The 22,661-nt window shown below is 41.4% G+C and overlaps 1 protein-coding gene across 6 annotated transcripts in view; it reads right to left on the bottom strand.

The window, feature by feature from the left end:
* LOC143281856 (DENN domain-containing protein 4C-like) overlaps positions 1-22,661 on the bottom strand; it is a 103,785-nt gene that overhangs the window by 60,775 nt on the left and 20,349 nt on the right. For 3 of the 6 annotated variants that reach the window (XM_076587102.1, XM_076587107.1, XM_076587106.1), the window contains exons 3-6: positions 18,601-18,936; positions 3,934-4,096; positions 1,639-1,775; positions 66-255 (exon numbers count right to left, since the gene is read on the bottom strand). In XM_076587102.1, the coding sequence (XP_076443217.1) occupies positions 66-255; positions 1,639-1,775; positions 3,934-4,092 (486 nt within the window). In that variant the 5' untranslated portion in view covers positions 4,093-4,096; positions 18,601-18,936. Of the gene's footprint in view, positions 1-65; positions 256-1,638; positions 1,776-3,933; positions 4,097-12,633; positions 12,887-18,600; positions 18,937-21,861; positions 21,954-22,661 lie in introns of those variants that run through there. The other 3 variants (XM_076587104.1, XM_076587105.1, XM_076587103.1) reach the window with 3 other exon arrangements.

Below are 22,661 nucleotides of genomic sequence, written 5' to 3'. Positions count from 1 at the left end.
TTGTATTATATAAAAAAAACAAAAACAGATCTATATTATCAATGTTAATGCCCCAGTCTGCTGACCTTATTGCTCAGAATTATGCACAAGTCCACCACCACCAGCGTGTCGCTGGCCGCAGTGTCCGCAGCGCGGCGGTAGGTGACATAGATGCGACTGCTGCTGCTGTTGTTGATATTGGCTGGGCGACCGAAAGGAGTGGTGTGCACCACCTCACACCCTTCCATCACGCGCTCTTTGCCCTCATACAGAATCCTGTCAGACGTAGTGAAGTACAAAGGGAATAATTAATGTTTGCCCAGCTCCACAAAGAATCCTGTCTCACACACACACACACACACACACACACAAACAAAAAAACCTCTAACTTCTAAGGTTTACTGGTATTCCAGGTGTTGGATGGGTAACTCAAAGATGATACAATATATAAACACAGGATGACTACATGTGCAACATGTGGAGGTCTGGGGCGCAGAGGTGTATGTATGTGCATGGAGGATGGAGGGCAGGAACGTTTGGGTGGCTGAGTGGCTGTGGATGTGTGTAAATCCATGCATGCATGTGTGGATGCATGTGTAAAAAGATATCCAACATGTATCGCGTTACTGCATATTCCTCAATTATAATTCTCTCACTCACACACACACACAGAGACTCATTCATATGTATCATTTGTGATTTTGATTTAATCAAGGACAGTTCCGATCCATCTTTATAACACAAATTGTTTCCTCCTTCTCATCCCCCCCCACCCCCCGTACATGTTTTCACATTTCACAATCAAGCCAACAACACAAGATCCACACACACACACCTAAACACCCACACATACACACACTCTGGACCTGAAAAACCTGTCCCCATTTCACCTTCATGTGCACAACCACACATTTTGACCAAATGCCAGCAGTAAAATATCAAGGCTGTGCTTCCAGGTCACTGCCCCTTTTAAAAGGTGATGTATGCTGCTGAACAGCTAATGGCTTGTAGATGGACTGCTATCGCCTATGGCTTGTAGATGGACTGCTATTGCCTATGGCTTGTAGATGGATTGCTATCTACTTTGAAGAATTTCTATCTGTCCATTCAGCAGGTGGATTTGTTTCAACTTCACAGAATCTTTATCTAGTTAATCCATTGGTTGACAGACCTGTATCAATTTTGCAACGATCATGATCTTTCGAGCTCTTGTCACAGACTTTGTTTCATATCTTTCTCAGTTAGACACAGGCCTATAGAAATATACTTTAAAATATTGAACATCATCTAACAGGTTTTTAGAGATGATGCACAAAGGTCTGAACCTCCCTGTCTACACAACGCCTTCATTACAAATCATCTGAATGAAAGCTCCAACAAAGTCATGTTCCAGTGCAAGCTCTTACTTCTACATACTGTCTTGTACATGCACTATTCTTCTTCCACTCACCAACTAAAAGGAAACACACACACACACACACACGCACACACGCACACACTTAATTATACCATTACATTTCATCCAATAATCACAATATTTTTCATTTGAACATGACAGGTACTTCAGCTTCTGACTCAAAACTCCCTCCTGCATTCAAAAACTCCTATGCATACATTCTCATTCAGACACACATTGATTCCTGGTCTTTGCTGCCTCACCCTATGTCTCTGAGGGGGGGTTTGTCCCGGCCCCTCTTGTAGCAGATGAACAGGTCAGGACAGCGGATGGCACCATGGTTCAGGTTGGCTGGGAAACCAGACGGTGTCGTCTCTAGACACTGGAACGTCTTTGGAATCTGCACTCACACACAGCCATAAAAATACTGTCATGGAAACATGTAGAATATTTTGTAAATATAAACATGTACATGCCCACATGCATACACATGCTGCTGATACACCTGCACAACATTCACAGAACACACACACACACACACACACACAAATACTTAGAAGTGGCAGAAAGAAGTGCTGCCATAAGCTGTTTTTGTTTCTGCAAGCAACATGTGGATATTATTTTATTTCTTCAAGCAACATGTGGATATTATTTTATTTCTTCAAGCAACATGTGGATAATTAACAAACTCAAGCCCACAGAAACTGATCTGAAAAAAAAGTTAATGACACAGACTGGCAAAGATGTGCATCTATATCAAAATATAACTAATAAACTTTGAGTTCTGGAAGAGCTGTTCTGAACTTGCCACATTTTGCTTTCCTTGTTAACTATTAAGACTACTAAGTTTTGTTCAAAAAACAAACAATAAAACAAAACAAACAAACAAACAACAACAAAAAAAACCCAACAACCTTATCTCAAAATGCCTGTTCCAGAAACGTCTCACCAGCTATCTCTGAAGGAACAGGCTCTGCAGCTTATCAGTTTATCTCCTTTTTTCTGGTGTTTGGCAGAGAGAGGAAACACATCCTGTTGGGTCTGTTGTTTTTTTTAATCATTCCCTATCGTGTCACACACCTCTTGATGGAAAACTTCACTCACTCTTCAGTGGCCAAGTATTTTAAAACACACTGGCTGAGGTTCTTGCAAGACCAAGTTGCTGCTGGATCTTTGCTCTCTTGCCTTCACAACAACGCCACATCCCTTCAAATGCCAAGGGTTTTGGAGATGCAACGTTGTCTGCAGTGTCATTTAAATGGTCAATGGTCCGGTCTTCATTTGTAAATATATATATATATATATATATATATATATATATATATATATATATATATATATATATATATATATGTGTGTGTGTGTGTCTGTGTGTGTGTGTGTGTGATTTTGTCCACTTGTAATAATTGTCATCAATAACCTGAATGTAACAATGATGTGACACAGCATGCCGTGATTAGAAAATACTTTTCCCTTTCTGCCTGATTCTTTCATGGCCTCTGCTCAAGATTAGCAACAATGTCGAAGGTGGTAATGATAAGGGTGTATTTCCCTAGAAAAAGAAAAGAAAAAGGATTCCTTTTGCAAAAAGCAATCAAAGAATTATAAGACAGACTGCTTCTGTTAATTCACAACCTTAATAACAAACAAAAAAACAAAAAGGAAAAAACAGTGGAAACTCTCATGACGCCCCTGAGATAGTGACCTTTGGAAGAAAAGTCACTGAAGGGGTAAATAGATATCTGACAACCCGACTGTCACTCAGTGTGTCAGATTCAGCGCCAAGGTTAGTTCCCACACATCATGTTGAAGGTTATCTCAGACACACATCAATAAAATGCACAATTTATATGTGACCTTGAGCAAAGTTTATCAGCTTTACAAAGACAGACTAACTAATAAATAAACCATATCCTAACATATCAGACATGTTGCTTCAGTATCAAACACGAGAGAGAAAAGTTCATGATTTTACGTCAAAGGTTATCTTTTATTGTTCATTGAAGGACACAATGAGAGAGAGACTTTGATACGCAATCTGTACTTGTGTCTGCCATTCCATCCATCAAATGTAAGCTCATGTTCCCAAGTCTTGAATAGACAGGATAGGAGTCAGAAAAGCTTGATAAGTGGTAATCGGTAGAGTGCAACTGCATGCAAACACATCATTTGTATGTATGGCACATAACGTGTAAGTAGGCATGCACGTACGTCTATTTCCTAACAGCTAAACCAATACCAGCAGATATTCATATCTGAAAGATTATTACATAACTCTGATCTCTCTTCTCTCTTTCTTATTACTGACACGGTGAATTATGCATTCATGTTTATTTTTCAACAGCAAAACCAAAATCAGCTGATTTTCATGTTTGGAGACTTAGATAACTCTATCTCTCTCTCTGTCTCTCTCTCTCTCTACCATTACTGACAAAGTTTCAGGTTTCTTTGGGTCTTTTTCTTTTTTTTTAATTCATGTGTGTGTGTGTGTGTGTGTGTCTGTGTGTCTGCGTGTCTGCGTGTGTGCGTACGCACGCACATGCATGAGCAACACTGACCTTTTCCCCTGCACTGCGGTTAATGACAGCGATTTCCGTGATGGGGTCCTGTCGGTTGCCTGGCTTGATGGCTGCTTCATTGGAGATCTCTTCCAGAGGCAGTGCTCCCTCGCCCAGCCCCGCCACCACAAAGTAGTCTGCCACTCGCTGTTCATCCATGTTCCTGGAGGACACACAGCAGACAAGGTGTTGTTTATTCAGTAGAACACAGTCTGAGAAAAGTATCAGTATCAGTATCAGTAGCTCAAGGAGGCGTCACTGCATTAGGACAAATCCATATACACTACACCACATCTGCCAAGCAGATGCCTGACCAGCAGCGTAACCCAACATGCTTAGTCAGGCCTTGAGAAAAAATAAATAAATAAATAATAAAACTAATCAAATAATTAATTAAAAATAATAAATAAATTAAATAAATGAAAATAAATAAATTAATTAAATAAATAAATAAAAAAAGATGATAATAATAATAATAATAAATCTAATAAGAGAAAAAAGATTCACAACTCGGAATAAAAACTTAACTTGTTTATTTCGCAGGTTTCAATCCATCTGCCTCAGAACAAAATGGAACAGGCAAGTTTTGGATTGGTCAGGCTGTGAATGTTTTTTTTTTTTTAATTTTCTGGATGTGGCAGTTGCAAAAGAATTATCCCTTCATACCAGTCTCGTCTTATCCATATCAACAGTCTCGTCTTATCCGTATCAACTCTATCTTTGTCGTACAAGCCCTGTCTGACCCAAGACCCGAGGTGTCTGTCTGGCTGGTGTGTGCATTTGACAAGGAAGAAGTTTTCAGCTGACCATCACTGTTGCACAGAAAGACAGGTTTTGCAGCTGCCACATAAAAAAACAACAACAAAAACAACAAAAACAAACAAACAAACCAACAAAAAAACAGCCTTACAAACCCCTAAACGTTCCTGGACCACTTGTTCTGCGGAAGGTGGTGTCAAACCATCAATCAAAAATGAAATACACAAACAAGCTCAACTTTTGGTTCTCAGTTGTGGCATTTCTTCTACAGTTATCCAGAATCATGGAACCAAAACCAATGAAATGCTGTTTTATATCTATCTGTGTTTCTCCCTCCTCTCTCTTCTCCACTCTCTCACTCTTAATCCTCTTTTTTTGACTCACTTGTGTAAACAAAGTGAGTCTATGTTTTAACCCGGTGTTCGGTTGTCTGTGTGTGTGTGTGTGTGTGTGTGTGTGTCCGTGTGTCTGTGTGTCCGTGGTAAACTTTAACATTGACATTTTCTCTGCAAATACTTTGTCAGTTGACACCAAATTTGGCATAAAAATAGGAAAAATTCAGTTCTTTCCAGTCATCTTGTTTAAAACAATATTGCACCTCTGGGATGGGCACAAAAAAAATAAAAAAAGAAGCCTAATCATATGCAAACTGCATTTACTGTTATATTTTATATTTTTTGTATTCTCTAAACTTGGCACTTTGACCTCTTATTCTGACACAACAACAAGAGGAGTCATTATTATCATTTTTTGTTCAAACAGGAACTTCTTTTGCTAAGCATGGAATTTTTATTTATTTTGCAAACGTTTTGGTGCAGATAGTAAAAAAGGGAAATTACTCTGTAATTAACGCTAGGGGACGTAATTTATCACAAGTGAGTCTTGAAGGCCTTGCCTCTCTTGTGTAATTAGTATTGGACCCATTCTCTTTCCCTCTCTCCATCTTTTTCTCCTCTTTCTTCTGTTATTAGTATTGGACCCATTCTCTTTCCCTCTCTCCATCTCTTTCTCCTTCTGTTATTAGTATTGGACCCATTCTCTTTCCCTCTCTCCATCTCTTTCTCCTCTTTCTTCTGTTATTAGTATTGGACCCATTCTCTTTCACTCTCTCCATCTCTTTCTCCTCTTTCTTGTTATTAGTATTGGACCCATTCTCTTTCACTCTCTCCATCTCTTTCTCCTCTTTCTTGTTATTAGAATTGGACCCATTCTCTGTCACTCTCTCCATCTCTTTCTCTTCTTTCTTCTGTTATTAGTATTGGACCCATTCTCTTTCACTCTCTCCATCTCTTTCTCCTCTTTCTTGTTATTAGTATTGGACCCATTCTCTTTCACTCTCTCTATCTCTTTCTCCTCTTTCTTGTTATTAGTATTGACCCATTCTCTTTCACTCTCTCCATCTCTTTCTCCTCTTTCTTCTGTTATTAGTATTGGACCCATTCTCTTTCCCTCTCTCCATCTCTTTCTCCTCTTTCTTCTGTTATTAGTATTGGACCCATTCTCTTTCACTCTCTCCATCTCTTTCTCCTCTCTTTTCACTCTCTCCATCTTTTTCTCCTCTTTCTTGTTATTAGTATTGGACCCATTCTCTTTCACTCTCTCCATCTCTTTCTCCTCTTTCTTCTGTTATTCGTATTGGACCCATTCTCTTTCACTCTCCTCATCTCTTTCTCCTCTTTCTTCTGTTATTAGTACTGGACCCATTCTTTTCCACTCTATTCATCTCTTTCTCTTGGTCAATATTCAACAACTGTACTTTCCCTAAACCACAGGGAAAAGAATATATATGCCATACAATGGTACCGTTACAAAGAGGGAGACAGAAACATTACACACACAGAGAGAGAGAGAGAGAGAGAGAGAAGGACAGGAAAACAGAAAGACAAGTAGAGAAAGAGTTCCTCTTACAGAAAAACAACTGAGAATCCCCCACCCCCCCACCACCCCTCTCTCTCTCTCTCTCCCCTATGGAGTCTGAGTGAAGACCGGGGAATGCCATTTCTATTTTGTGATCCTACCACTTTCAGCCACTGCTGGAACATATTCTTCCAGCAAACATAATCCATTACCAATATTTACCGACAGTACACCAGGAACTTTATCTCACAAATGGTGACGCAAATCATGGATTTCATCACAGCTTCTTGTCAACCATCATCGTTTCAAGGGGAAAGTCTAGTGCTGGTAGAGATTAAAAATAAACAAATCAATAAAATTTAAAAAAAAAAAAAAAAAAAAAAAGCACACACAAAAGGCTTTATAGTTGTGAAGAGCATTCCATGCCCACCATTCCAACCATCACCTCATGTATTCCCCAGGCCGGGGTGGGATGGCTGGGAGGGGGATGGAAGGAGAGTGTTGGACAGCAAGGACTGTCTGTTGTAATGCACCACACCTCTGCCAAAAGCCAACAGTCACCTGTGCTAGTTGCCAAGTAATCGTGGCTCATCCAACTGTCAGGATGTACAAGGGGGTTACAAATCCATTAATCATGCATCAACAGATGAATGTATGCCATTGTCATGCTTGTAAAAATTATCTCTAAAATAAAGACAAGTGGGCTTCCCCACCCCTCCCCCTCACCCACACCACCCCCTCTTTCTTTCCCTTTTTTTCCATACTTTGTTGTCATTCATTTCTTCTTTCAAAAGTATTATTTGACAACTGATACAGTTTCACAATGAAAAGAAATCTTTTTCATACCAAATGTTCTTTTGATTTCCCAAGACAATCTTTCCACTGCTTGCTTTCTGTCTTGTGCAGACATGATCCCTCTTACTCTTAGTAAGATCTCTTTTTTGGGGGGGTGGGGGAGTGTTGGTTTATTTATCTATTTATTTATCTGCAGCTTGAAAGAAAGAGGCCTTCATATGGGGTGTCTCACAGTGGAATCCTCGAGTTTATTCAACACTTGATCTATGGATTTACATTCTTCAACAAATGTAAAGATAAGATAAGATAAGATAAGATAAGATAAGATAAGAATAACTTTATTATCTCCAACTGGAGAAATTTGGTCAGGTGCATTATCACAACATAGACAAGTAAACAACATGGGGACCATAACTGTAAAAGCCAACAACAGCCCCAACAAATATTACGAAGATACAAATGTAAAAAATATCACATACATCGTTTCATACATACATCCACACACTGCAGGTAATAACTAGTATTCTTAATGTAAAAACAGAAAGAATTAAGAAACATTATTTGAATATAATTATAAACATAGCCTACTATACTGCACATTGATTATAATAGACAGATAAGATAAGAATAAAGATGAATTGCGGAAAACCACAACCAGATAATCAGCACACACCCGCACCGCACCCCCCCCCCCCCCCACCCCACACACGCGGATAACTTGATTAAACAAGAGTAATAAACATATGTTCTCAAATAAAAGCATTTCACATATTCGCTTTTTAAAACATTGCAATTAATTATTACGTCGTAATTATTAAACAGAAATATATTTAGAATATGGACGTTAGCATTAGACATATTCATTGTACATTCATCCTGCATATTGCACATTATTCTTCCTACATATTGCACATTCATTATAACCAATTGTCACGTTTTAAGCTCAGTAAACACACACACACACACACACACACACACACACACACAAACACACACACACACACACACACACACACACACACACACCACAACTAGAACAAGGTACAGCCTATCATGCACGGACTTTCACACGTCTCACATGAGAGTGCGCGCGCGCACACACACACACACAGTTCTCAAGAATTTAAAAGGTGGATTGAACGTGGAATAAAAGTCTTCAGAGCTCTGGATTTCAACTTAAAAGTTCTGTAGCGTCGTCCTGATGGCAATAGCTCATAATACTTTGCTAAAATATGGGTGTCGTCAGTTGCTATCTGCCTGCTTTTTTTAACCACTCGACTTTCATACAGCTCTTGCATACTAGCTTGTTTCACTCCCACAATTTTACTGCATACACTCATGACATCGTTCAAAACACGCTTACTCCTCACTCCCAAACTTCCATACCAGCACATAAATGAAACTGTAAGCACAGACTCGATACAACATCGATAATAACTTTGAAGAATATTTGAATTTATACCAACATTTCTAAGCTTCTGTAAACAAAAAATTCTAGATTGACATTTCTTATGAATGGAATCAACATTTCTGTCAAAAGTCAGCTTATTGTCTAAGATGGTCCCTAAATATCTATATTCATTGACCCTCTCCACTGTTTGACCAACTGTACGATGGAAACTGACATATTAATCATTGCTGCTATGTCTGATTTCTTTTTCTTTCTTTCTTTCTTTTCTTCTCTCTCTCTCTTTTTTAAAAAAAATTTTTTTTAACCTTTAACCTACCTATCACTCTATGTGTCGCCCACATAGCATATCATATTTTGTTGTTTTTTTTCCCTTTTTTTTCAATTTGTTTTCAAGTCATACAGTCATTTCTCTCAGGACACTTGTTTATGTGGTTCTTTTATAGTTGAAAACACATCTTTTCAGTTTAACACTCACACCCACATACAAACACAAATCAATACACACACACACACACACACACACACACACACACACACACACACATATCACGCTACCTCTTCCTCTCCAGACGTTGTAAATAATCAAAGCTTAGTACTTTAAGTGATTTGTCCCTGTTCACTTCCTGCAGAAACCAAGGCTTCCCATGAACACAAAGCCATCTTTTGTACAGCCAACAATTTCAAAATGAAGGAGTCCCTCTTGAGGCCAGACTGGGCTCTCTTGTCAGAAGCCAGGTGAGTTTGGTGGGGGTTGGGGGGTGGGGAGAGGGAAGAGGTACACACAACAACCTGCTTTCTTCTTCCCACAGAGATCGGATCTGCTGCATCATGTTCTCCCTCACTGGTAAGATGAGCTCTCTTCATCTTGAGAACATTCTGTCTGAAGATGCACTGTGTGGTGTTTACACCGTCTTGTTGTAGAGACAGGTGGGTAAGCACTCAACAGCTACATTTTATTGGTGTTTGCAGGAAATGAGGGATGGTTATTAACCACAGGTATGCACACACACAAGCATGCACATATACAGGTGCTGTTACATGTTTGTGCACGCGCACACACACTCCTATGTACTCAAACACTCATGCATGTTTTCAAAAACATCATGCATGCATGCACTTGGAGTTTCATTTCACTTGTTCCACATCTTACATAACGAAGTGAAAAGACATCTCACACACACACACACACACACACACACACACACACACGCACACACACACACACACACACAGAGGGTGACTCAAACAAGTGGTTGTTACCACAGAACTACAATGAAGAAATGGTAAAAACATCAACATCAAGACACAGAGAAGAAGCAGGAGAGGTGGAAGGGATTACAACCAAAACCATTCCAGCAGTTTCTGTGAAAAAAGGCCAAGAAGACAAGTTCAAATTCAAAAGGAACAATTTATAGGAAAAATTTGGCCAGACTTTAAGATTTTGTTTAATGTATGAGTCTGTTGAGCCAAAACAGCCTCACCCGCTGTTTTCTGGGGGTTAAACAGCAGGATGTGTGTGTGTGTGTGTGTGTGTGTGTGTGTGTGTGTGTGTGTTTCTCTCTCTCTGTACCAGTACAGACTACTGTGACCTGCCAACACCTCTTCACTTGACAAAGAGTTTAATGACTTGAAATGTCCTTTTTATCTTCACCTTAAAGTACCTTTGATTTTAAACCATCTTTGATCATTTTAAACTTTGTTTTAAAAGGTTCAGCAGTCACCATTTTTTCATCTAAGTTCTCTTAGTGTTGAAATTTTTGCAGTCTACAAATTAGCTTAGACTGAAAAATTCTGAACGCTGACATGATTGTTTGTGCAACCCAGTTCAGGTCCTTAATTCCTTACTCAGCACCATTTTCCCCTCGCTGTGCATACCCTCATTCGCTCTCAAATGATTTAGCAGCAAGAGCAGCAGCCCACATAATTTACCCCTAATGTACAATGCCATCTACCATGGATGAAAGCAAGGAACAGACAGAAAATGGAACTGGAGAGAGTAACACAAAGGTCAAGTTACTACACACTGCCACTGTGTGCCTTTCCCTTTTTCCTTTACACTTTGATTCAAGTTTGAAAATTGTATGTTATGTTAATCATTATTCGGATATTCAGAATTCCCACCTTACAAAGCCGCTACAATAGGTGTTTTTTGTTCTGGTTTTCTTTCTTGTTTTGACAAAAACCATGCCTGGTAGACATCCATTGAAGAGAAAGGCCCCATCCTGATTCCATTAACCCCCCATTATCTGCATAAACATACTGACGATACCAGTGACCTACATTTGATGGAAATCCACACTTCAAATCCATTCACTACAATCTGGCAAGACCAACTTGTGGAGTGATGGCCTAGAGTAACACGTCCACCTGGGAAGCGAGAGAATCTGAGCGCACTGGTTCGAATCCCACAGTCCCCAGTATTTTCTCCCCCTCCACTAAACTTTGAGTGGTGGTCTGGACGCTAATTATTCGGATGAGACAATAAACTGAGATCCCATATGCAGCATGCATTTAGTGTACGTAAAAGAACCCATGGCAATAAAAGGATTCTCCCAGGCAAAATTGTGTAGAAAAATCCACTTCAACAGGAAAACAAATAAGACTGCAGGTAGAAAATACAAAAAATGGGTGGCGCTGTCAGTATAGCAATACACTATCCCTGGGGAGAGCAGCCCGAATTTCACACAATCTGTTATGACAATAAATTAATACAATACAATAACATACACATACACAAACACCATTTCATATATAGCTTCAATCCATGTGAACCATTTATCATCTGCATCGAAGACAAAAGAAGAAAAAAACATTCTGTCTGACACTCCACAAACCAGCCTTCGGCTTCCTGGGATACAGAGTTGCGATTCATCAACAACAACCTATTTGTCTGTCTCATCTCTAGGTGCAGCCAGAAATGCACAATACATCACGACTATTTAGCACCCCTCCAGCACCCCACTTTTTTATCCCACCCACCCCCCTTCCCATCTCAGCAGATCCTTCTAACAATGCCTCTGGGCTACTTGCAATGCAAGGCATGAAGCTGGTTTTCAGCTGCCGTTGATGATGGCATACCGGTAAGGAACTTTTGTTTTCAGCTCCAGTCCATGAGAACAATTTCACAGACGTGGCGACTCCATGCAAAACAAGCATTTTACACTGCAAGCATTACAGTATACAGACTGATAGAAGAATTGCTGATGAAAGTTCAGAATATCACAAATATTACGAGAGATCAGACTGGAACAGTGTTGACTGCTCCGTGTGTTGCCTGGTTGATGAGGTGCCTGATTCAGATATGTTGTTGTTGTTGTTGTTGTTTTTTTGTTGTTGTTGTTGTTTTTCTTGTTTTGTTTTGTTTTACAGTCCAAATGTGTGCAGGCACCATGACAAAGTGACAAAATACTGTCATGACAAAGCTCTCCAACAAACTGCAACAGACTGTATCTCTTTCTCTCTCACGTGTTGCACATCAGAAGGCACCAAAATGTGAAAAAGTCCCACCTCCAGAATGTCCCCTTCATCTTCCCTCAAGGCCCTATCATCTACCTCTTGTTACAGTGTTTAAATTCTGGCAGCCTGACAGCCTGGACAAACACCAACTCATCCTGACCCCTCCCCCATGAAAAAACAACAAAACATTATGAATAAAAATGAATATTGCACACACACTGACACAGGCAGACAGACATGCAAACACACAAGCACATTCACTCACCTGTCCATTCAAAACTATCAAAAACAGGACATGTACATGTATATGAATGCCCATTCATTCAGTACAAAGTCCTACTTAACCACTAAATAATATGTTACAAATCAAATGGCAAATAAAAACATATATAAATGTACCACTATATAAAAAACAAACTAACCAGGCAAATAATAAAAGAAACAAATGTACTGTCACAGAAATGTCTCCCTCCAATGCAAATCAAGAGCAGGGCATTTTGCCAGTGAACAATTCCACTGCACCACTTGCCTTCACCTTGTCTGTCGGTCTGTTCCCACAACACACTGTTAACTCCAGTGCTATTCATTTACAGTTACATGCACATGCTCACAGGGGCCATATCAAAACATATGTACATACATGCACTGTATGAGTCATCAAAACAACCCAGTCAAAACAACCACAGGCACATGAAATACGTAAATTTTAATAAGTGCAAATGCGGTTCCACGGTTCCTTTGTCAAAAACAAGCTGCTGAGAACTCCAGGCTCTTGCAGGCAGCTTAGTACCATGCCCAACAAAAGCAGCAGACTGTGTCACCCACACCCCCTCTGACTCCCCCCCACCCCCCTTCCTTCCCTCACAGGTCCCATGTGGCTAAGGTCCAGAGCAATGGACTAATCCTTTTGCCAGGAATGCAAAGTGAGTGACCCTTGTTTGGGTACACTGTGGTGACTGTGCTCCCCTTCACTGTCAACAAGCCTGGCTGGTCAGGGGTTAGTGCACCCCTCCAGAGGTGAGTGCCCCCCTTTCTGTGTGGATATGACTGACCTACCCACACAACTCTCTGACCTACCCTCACATCGGGTGTTGTTAACTTGACAGATGATCACTATCATTTGTGGTCAACCCCTCTCTTCGTCAAATTGGCAGGGTGGTAGGGAGGACGATTATTTGGAATCTGATTCTCTGTGTGTGTGTGTGTGTGTGTGCGTGCGTGTGCATATGTGCATGCATACGAATCTGTGAATGTGTGGATGTATTGTTACCTCTAGACATACTCCTCCAAAACAACAATTGTCAAAGACTCAACATACATGTAAGCATGAAGAATGTAACACTAAATACACAGTACATCTGTTTATACCAGTAAATCATGAGTGGGTCAGTCATTTAGTTTACCAGTTAACTCAGGATATGAGCTGTCAAAAACACCCACTGCCAGTCTTCTTGGACAGAAGCCATTTCAGGGCATTTAGGGTTAGGCCACAAAGCTAGACATGACACTAAAGTGACATTCTTATGGCAAGAAAATAATTTATTCAGTTTGTCATTGGAAATCTCTCTGTGTGTGGGGGTGGGGGTGGGGTCTCCCTCTCTTTCGCGTGTGGAGCTGACAGTAATTTGACACTAGCTGACAGAGTCAGGTCTTTTTGAATTCAGATTTATCTAATCACTCCCTTCTAGCATGCATGAATATTTTCAATATACCATTACATACATGCACTATATCTTGTATAAAAACAGAAATCCATACACATACGCACACAGCTAGCCTGCCACCCATACCTCCATCCCGTGATCCCCACAACTCTCCATCCCAAGATTCCACCTCCTCTCTCTCTGTCTCACACACACACACACACACACACACACACCGAGATAAACTTACATGCTCAAAATGTGACTGTGAGCCACTTACATGCATACAATGTGAGCTGTATGCCTAGTACTGTAGTAGTAATATATATATATACTATGAAGTCACTGTGCTTGACAGCGTGTAAATGCAAGAGCCAGCAATGTTTGTAATGATAAAAGAGGAAAATACAGATGAAGAGACTGAGGGAGGGGTGGGGGGGATACTGTTACACTTTTGTATCAGTTGAGAGAGGTAAAATATCACTGTAAAAATTCCTGAGCTTAAAATAGTTAAATGTGATGCAAAATTTATGTCAGAAAAACACAAGGATCTTATACCAACAAAATACAGGCAATTTCTTATTATCCAGTAGATCAAGTTACTATCAGCAGCAGCAACATGACGAGTAATGAATAAAACTGCAGAAATGGTACAGCCATCATGGTACTATTCATCACATCATGGTTGCCCAGATGCCCGAACACCATCAAGCCTATCAATCACTTGACTTATTCCTCTTGATTCCGTGGGGAACATAGGGCCGCAACAACACTCCTCCAACGCACCCGGCTCTGGCTGGTCTTCTTCAGTTCGGCCCACGTCATTCCGGCCGCCCTTGTCTCTGCCTCAACGCTTCTCCGCCAGGTCTGCTTCGGACGGCCAACTTTCCTTTTCCCCTGAGGGTTCCAATCAAGAGCCTGTCTTGTGATGTTTGTTGCAGGCTTGCGTAGTGTATGGCCTATCCATCCCCATTTCCGTTTCTTGATTTCCGTCTCCAGTGGGGCCTGTTTTGTTATGTTCCAAAGTTCTTCATTGGAGACAACCTCTGGCCATCTGATGTTCAGGATGTTTCTTAGACATCTGTTGGTGAATGTCTGAAGCTTGTGGGTGCTGGTCTTTGTCACTCTCCACGTCTCTGAGCCATAGAGTAGAACCGACTTCACGTTGGTGTTAAAAATCCGGATCTTGTTGCGGATTGAGAGGGCTGTCGATCTCCAGATTGGTCGAAGGGTGTTGAAGGCGTGTCTTGCTTTGTTGATACGGCTCTTGATGTCTTCGTCCGTCCCCCCGTCTTTGCTGACAACACTGCCTAAGTAGACAAACTTGTCAACCTCCTTGATGTTCTCTTGGTGTAGTTGCACTGGATCTTGCTTCTTGTTGTTGACCCTCATGACCTCTGTTTTCCCAATGTTGATTTGGAGTCCAGTCTTCTCAGCTTCTTCTGCCACACGACATAGTTTCTCCTGCGCATCTTGCTGCCTGTGGGAGAGAAGACTTATGTCGTCTGCGAAGTCTAGGCCCTCCAGCTGTTTAGTAAAAGTCCACTGGATGCCTGTCCTCCGATCTGCTGTAGACTGCCTCATGACCCAGTCAACCACCATCAGGAAAATGGTCGGTGAGAGCAAACAACCCTGACGGACGCCGGTTTGCACACTGAAAGGTTCCGTCAGTTTCCCATCGTGGACCACTTGACAGGTGGCGTCTTCGTACATCTGCTGGATGATGGTTACAAACTTTGGTGGAAATCCATAGTGGTACATCAGTCTCCAGATGACATCTCGGTCGACACTGTCAAAAGCTTTTTGAAAGTCGACGAAGACTGTGTACAGGGGGGTCTGCCACTCCAGGGACTGCTCGATGATGATGCGCATGGTTGCGATGTGATCCGTGCACGAGCGATCTTGTCGGAAGCCTGCTTGTTCGTCCCGAAGTGTCTTGTCCAAAGCGTTCTTCAGTCTCTCAAGGATGATTCTGCTCAGTACCTTGCCCGGAATAGACAACAGCATGATTCCCCGCCAGCTGTTGCATCAAGCCTATCAATCACCATTATCACAAAAGAAAACACGGGGTGAACTCACTTTCCAACCACCTCTGCTTTGAACACCAATCTTACTGAAACTGAGAGAGACTGAACAGAAAAGGTACAATAGAGAGAGAGGGGGGGAAGGTGGATGGGAGGGGGCAGGCAGACACAGAGACAAACAGAAACAGACAGACGCAGACCCAGACAGACAGAGAAAAATGAGAGACAGAGAGACAGACGACAAGATGAATGGAAACAGTCGTACAGGAATGACAATCAAACATAACAGAACAGCGTTCATTAAAAAATTACATACCATGAGTTTTTAAAGTACATTCTTTTCCCTCCATTTTTGCATGACCTTTTCTGAAATGCCTCATTCATGTAAACAGCGACTTCCACTGTGTGTACCACATGTGAGAGAGAGACAGAGAGAGAGCTGGGTCTCTAGCAGACAGCACAGAGGATGAAAGAAAGAGGAGAAGCCACCATATGTCGCCCACCTCCTGCAGAAGTCTCTGATTCACTGATGTCATCAAGACAACTGACCCTGATGCAGGCTGTAGAAAAAGAAGCTTAAGGTTTCAGTCAGCATAATCCTCCCAACACCTTTAACACTTGGTGAACCTTCACTGTGCATGTGATTCTCTGCAGCTCCCATTTTATCTTTAACCCATTGTTTTTCTGACCCCCATGATCAACATGTGTCCAACCTGCTAGTGCCTTGATCCCCTTTATGTATATGTAATAATGTGCAAAAAAACAACAAATACAAGAGATCCCATAAACAGAGATGCCAACCCCTGTCAAGTGTTTGCAGGAACAATCAGGAAATTTGGGAATAACATTTTTAATTTGGTAGTAACATTCAGACTCCAAGCCACATTAGCAAATGTACATTTTATCTACAAGGCATACAAACACTTAGGCCTAATATTAATATTCCTGGTACTTTTCACCTATCTGTTGACATCATCAATACCCCCATGGCTGACAGAAATACTGAACTTGCACACCGTACAACAAGCATGCAATTTCCCCCAAATGGAGGGCACGATGCACACTTGGCTGATGAAAATACTGAACTTGCACACAGTACAACAAGCATGCAATTTCCCCCAAATGGAGGGCACGATGTACACTCATTTTTCAGTGTACATTTGGCAAAATATTTTTTTCCCGCCGCTGCTTCTTCACAGCTGACACATCTGTGGTATTGTGTCACTTCCCTGGTCTTTGTTCGTCTTGTTTCACACCATCACAATCCATGGCTGACTTTCTCTGTTTCTAGCCACTTGTTCCTTCCTTGCATTCCATAGGTTAATCCACTGGGCATAGACGTTCTCTCTTGTTCAAGCTAACAATAAAGCTGACTGGTCCACTCAATGCTGTTTCAATGTAAACACCTACACAACTGGCTGAGCATCATCACATGAGACCAAGGTGAGTAGTGACTGTCCTGGCCTTGTGATCGATAGGTCTAGAGCGTCTTGGTAATGTTACAAAAGGAAAGCATGTGACCATGCTATGTAGTAACAAATGAACAACAGAACAAACTGCGATGGAGCAAAACAAAATACTGCCAAATCGTAACAGTTGATATCTCTGCATAATTCATGTCAGCAGTCAGTGAGTTGTGCAAATGTGACATTTATAACCAAACATTTGGTTTCAATGGAATTGTCATCACTTACTCATGTTATTAATCACCAAACATTTTGTTTAATGGAGTTGTTATGACTCTAATAAATATCATCTATCCCCAATGCGACAGGTCACCTGCTACTTTTCTGCTCACAAAACACATAGATCTGCTGCAACTACCACTTCATCTGCTGCTACTACCACTTCAACAGGATCCAAAACTCTCTACAAAACCAATATCATACTTCTGTAAAGTTTCAAACGTACAACTTTTTTCCCTCCAAACACAGCACCAGTATGCACAGGGACACCCACAGACCCACAGTGTGAGAGTTCACCCTGTGTACAACACTGTACACACATACTGAAGACAGCAACAGCACCACAACAAACCCACAGACAGACAAAACTCGGCCCAAATGCCTTTGCCACCTGTGGCCATGCCACAGCTGCTGGAGGATGGTTTATACATCACTGCGGCAGCACAGCACACTACAGTACAGTCAGACAGTTCCAGCTCCCATAAACTGTGTCACCAGTATTGTTTTTCCACAGACAGAGGAAACCTACATGCACTGGCCTGTTTAATGACTCCCATTTGTCATGGACGATGCACTTCAAAAGAGCAAAATTTGTAGTGGAGTCACAAGTGAAAAGATCGACAATCCCTTCTCCATTCAATGCTTCCCCCCTTAACCCCCTCCTTTCATTACACATGCTCTCTTTAAGAGGGAAGAGTATTTGTTATGGCTGCATAGTCTGGCTGTCATCAACCAAGAAGAGTTGCATGCACCCACATTTCTTTCATTAAGACTAAGAGGCTTTAAATTTGATACACTAACCACTTGTCATGTCCACTCGATTCTACTTCCACATACAAGTAGAGTACATCTCTTGATTAATGATCAAATTAAGGAGGGTGGAGAGTGTAAGTTTGCTTGCGGAAGGGTGGGGAGGGGGGTGTTGGGTGTTCATTCTTTAATATAAGGTCTTTTCAGTTTTGAGTGATATTAGAATTATATATTAGTCATAGTGTGTTGGGTGCATAACGCTGTCCTCTTCCATGTGCCGCACTCACCTTTAGCGTGGGTCTTCAGATGATACCAGTGTCAGGGATGTAAGTTCAAATGTTTAGGACAGCCCAGAATCCCAGGTGAACACTGATACAACTGAACTGTTCAAGCCACTGCTGTGGCACAATGCATGCTGCTTCCTAAGTCAGTAAGCGCTTGGGTGCAAAGTGGATTCTACAGCCCATTGTGTCCACCCATCCATGAAGGACTTGTCTGCATAATCTGGGAATGAACTTTGGGTAGCTTCTTCAATCTTTCAAGAGTGGAAACAAGTTCTCTGTTGTAAACGCTGACACCTCTGGGGAAAAGACAAGGGGGCAGCCACGTAGTGTCCAGTCAATCTGTAACACAGTAAACACAAAGGTATTCATCACAGTCAGTGTGTCTTTAATACTGTCCAGTCAACCTGTAACACAGTAAACACAAAGGTATTCATCACAGTCAGTGTGTCTTTAATACTGTCCAGTCAATCTGTAACACAGTAAACTCAAAGGTATTCATCACAGTCAGTGTGTCTTTAATACTGTCCTGTCAATCTGTAACACAGTAAACACAAAGGTATTCATCACAGTCAGTGTGTCTTTAAGACAGAAGACAGGAAGGACAGACAGGCACACAGACAGAAACTGTACAGTTTTCAAAGCTCAGAATGTTTATACTGAAACTGAATACAGTTGTTGGAATCTGTTTGACCACCTTATTTGGACAGATGTTTAACCTTTCTGCACACACAGCATTACATGGCAGAGAGAGAGAGAGGGAGGGAGAGAGAGAGAGCACAACAGCACAGCACAGCTGGTGATAAACCCAAGCCATCCTTCTCCAGCAAAGATGTTAGGCCGCATGTATCAGAGGTAATTTCATCAACCTTTTATTGTGGTCTCCTGGGGATGCAATAAAGCCTAGAGGACTGGCAGGCACAGTGTCACAAATCCAATAATACCCTGCCAGGACAAGGGAGAGATGGGGGACAAAATGTGCATTTATAGAGAGACTGTCCTTTTATTGAAAATTTCATCAAAGCATGGTTGAGCACAAGCAGCCAAGTGATTGCACAGAGCAACAGGAGCCCAGCGGCCATGCTGGAAGCCTGATCCCATCATGACTGACAGGCCAGACACTTCAAACAATGTTGTATGGACCAGCAGCAGTGGTGAAGGATTCTACATATTCAGTGGACAGAGAAAATCAGAAATGAAGGACGACAGGAGCCAACACGACAGCCGGCTGCAGACCTCTCCAAAGATGCTTCAGTCACATGTTCTGCAAGCCTGCAAGCTTTCACCTGGAAACTGCATCATCATTTCTTTGTCTTTCTTTTTTTATGTTCCCTACTTTTTGTTTCTGCTTTTGCTTCTTTTGTTGTTGTTTTGGGGTAGTTTTGTTTTTTGCTTTTTTGCTCTTTTTCGGGGAGGAGGGGGGTGGCGTCTTTTTGTTTGCTTTTTTTGTGTGTGTGCAATTTGCAGAAATACAAAACAGCAGTTTGTTTCTACACCACAGCATCTGATAAGAATGAAAATGGGAGAGCAGGTACAATCATACAACAAAAAAAACACATCGCACATGCATGAATACACAATGCAGATGAAAGCAGTAATTCTTGATGTGTGGCAGGCCCTTTGCATGGGTACGTAAACTGTGCAATGTCTGCTCCTCAAGTCAGAAGATACTGACCGAAGAAGCAGATCAACATCAAAGGAACAGGAAATTTGAGGGAATGGAATGATGGGTACCAGCCCGGGTATAAACACACACACACACACACACACACGTCTAGTATATCTGTACAAGAAAGAGAGAGTGAGGAGATGAGGGATATTCATACTGGCATATGTACAAAAAGAAGATATAAAGCATATAATTATAAAATAATATTTTATTAAGCATACAAATTAAAATGTTCTGCAGTCTTGAAGGTTCATGCCACCATCACCACCACTTTAGTTTAACAACAATTTTTTTTTTTCTTTTCTTAAATCAACAAGTGAGTCTGACGTGAGCAACCAAAAGAAAGATGACTTTTTGAAAAGCAGCTGCTGCAGACACTATGTGCATCTGCTCTTGTTTTGAGACATGCCCGTCTTTCCCTGGCAGGAAAAAAGAAAGAAAAAAAAAGAGGAGAGACATCCAGTGATCCACCAGCTCACAACAGATGCAGCAGAAATCAATAGAACTTGAAAATAAAACTTTACAAGCCTCCAGGGACTGAAAGAGAACTTCTCAGAGGGGAGCCATCAATAAACTAAGGATGTATACTGAGAGACGGGTACACCTACATTTAGAGATGGGTACATCTGTTTGCAGCCAGATGTCTTTAGAAACATATTTATATAGCATACAATACAATAAAGGAACACAGGAGCCAACAAGTCCATGTGTGTGTGTGTGTGTGTGTGTCAGTGTGTGTGTGTGTGAGTGTGAGTGTGTGTGTGTGTGTGTGTGTGTGTGAGTGTGTGTGTGTGTGTGTGAGTATGTGTGTGTGAGTGTGTGTGTGTGTGTGTGTGTGTGTGTGTGTGTGTGTGTGTGTGTGTGTGTGTGTGTGTGTATACAGCACAGCTGCTGCACAAGCAGACACATTTCCAATGCATCACCATCACAACATAGTCTGGTTCACAGCACATCCAGGCTCCTTCCTACCACAATCAAAGTTCACGAATAATCTGAAGAGATGTCTGCTCTGATCTTCTTCTCTATGGCCATTTCCCATATCCGCCAAAGAGTGTGAACCTTCATGCTTACCATATGATTTCCATATACGTCTGTCTTATCCCGTGACTGTCACTAACTTGGATACTCTTCTTTTTTTTTCAGCTTCTGGACACACATCAGTAACACTGCCAGATAAAAACTGACTGCAAAGATTAGTTTTTCTTTTCTTTTTTTTTTTTTGGTATCAAGTTATCCATGCTGCACTGCATTTGTTTGCATCTCTCTGGCATATTCTGTTAACAAAATTTTGATAATTCATCCCCATTTTCATTTGTCAACATTTTTCTCATACTTTTTGATATCCAGTGCTGACAGAGCTGAGCGTATGATCAATAAAAGTAGAAAATATCCCTGACACAAGGGTTGAAAAGTAGATGGACACTCCTATAGCATCACTGTTTATTCTCTGCAGAATGGAAAACTCAATTTCAAATTCATCTCTGATTTATCAAACACCACCAAAGGGGAAAAAAATAATGAAACAAAGTCTCACCTGCCTTGCAGTCACACAACTGTGCTTATAAATCGATTTTTCGTTTCAAGAAACTGATACTCACCCTTCCTCAACCCAGCACAGGTACTGCACAAGCTTTATGACCACCCAACAACCTACCCCTCACACACCACCCTGGTGAGGCATCCCACAAAGCGAAACTGAAAGTGGGTAAAAACAGGAAACCTGACCTGAGCTCAGCTGCTGCCAAATGGGAGAACAGGATACTAATACCAGTCATTACTTCTTCCTGTAGTCTTCCTTCTGCCAGCTCCACTAGGTGGCTATTTACACAGTCTCTAATCTGTCTATTCTCTGAATAGGTGTGATGTCCTGGTAGTAGGTGACAACAAGACTAGACAAAGAAGTCGGTAGCCTGTAACAGCAATGATAACACTTTTGTCCATGTCCCCACTTAACTTCAGAGGGGTGTATCTATTATCTAATGGTGCAGAATTAATCGTGTATCAATTAAATATTTCACTGATAGATATACACAACCATGCTCTTGTTCTCTTTTCCCTGCCCACAGTACCTGTAAATGAAAACTCATCACACCTTGGCTGAGCACAGGTAGGTAATTGTGAACTATCAAAAGTCACTCCTTAACCAAGGGGCATTACACCCATCCACCCACACCATCCCACTGACACTGATGGGTGTACAAGGTAAGTGTGTGTACAGGCAGCACTTCCCCACCCTCATCAACAGTCAGCACACCACCACCACCCACACACCCACACCATCCCACTGACACTGATGGGTGTACAAGGTAAGTGTGTGTACAGGCAGCACTTCCCCACCCTCATCAACAGTCAGCACACCACCACCACCCACACACCCACACCATACCACTGACACTGA

This window comes from Babylonia areolata, chromosome 5 (assembly GCF_041734735.1).
Source record: "Babylonia areolata isolate BAREFJ2019XMU chromosome 5, ASM4173473v1, whole genome shotgun sequence".
Lineage (NCBI taxonomy): Eukaryota > Metazoa > Mollusca > Gastropoda > Neogastropoda > Buccinidae > Babylonia > Babylonia areolata.
The sequence above is the reverse complement of the archived record's forward strand: the minus strand, read 5'-3'. Positions and strand labels throughout refer to the sequence as shown.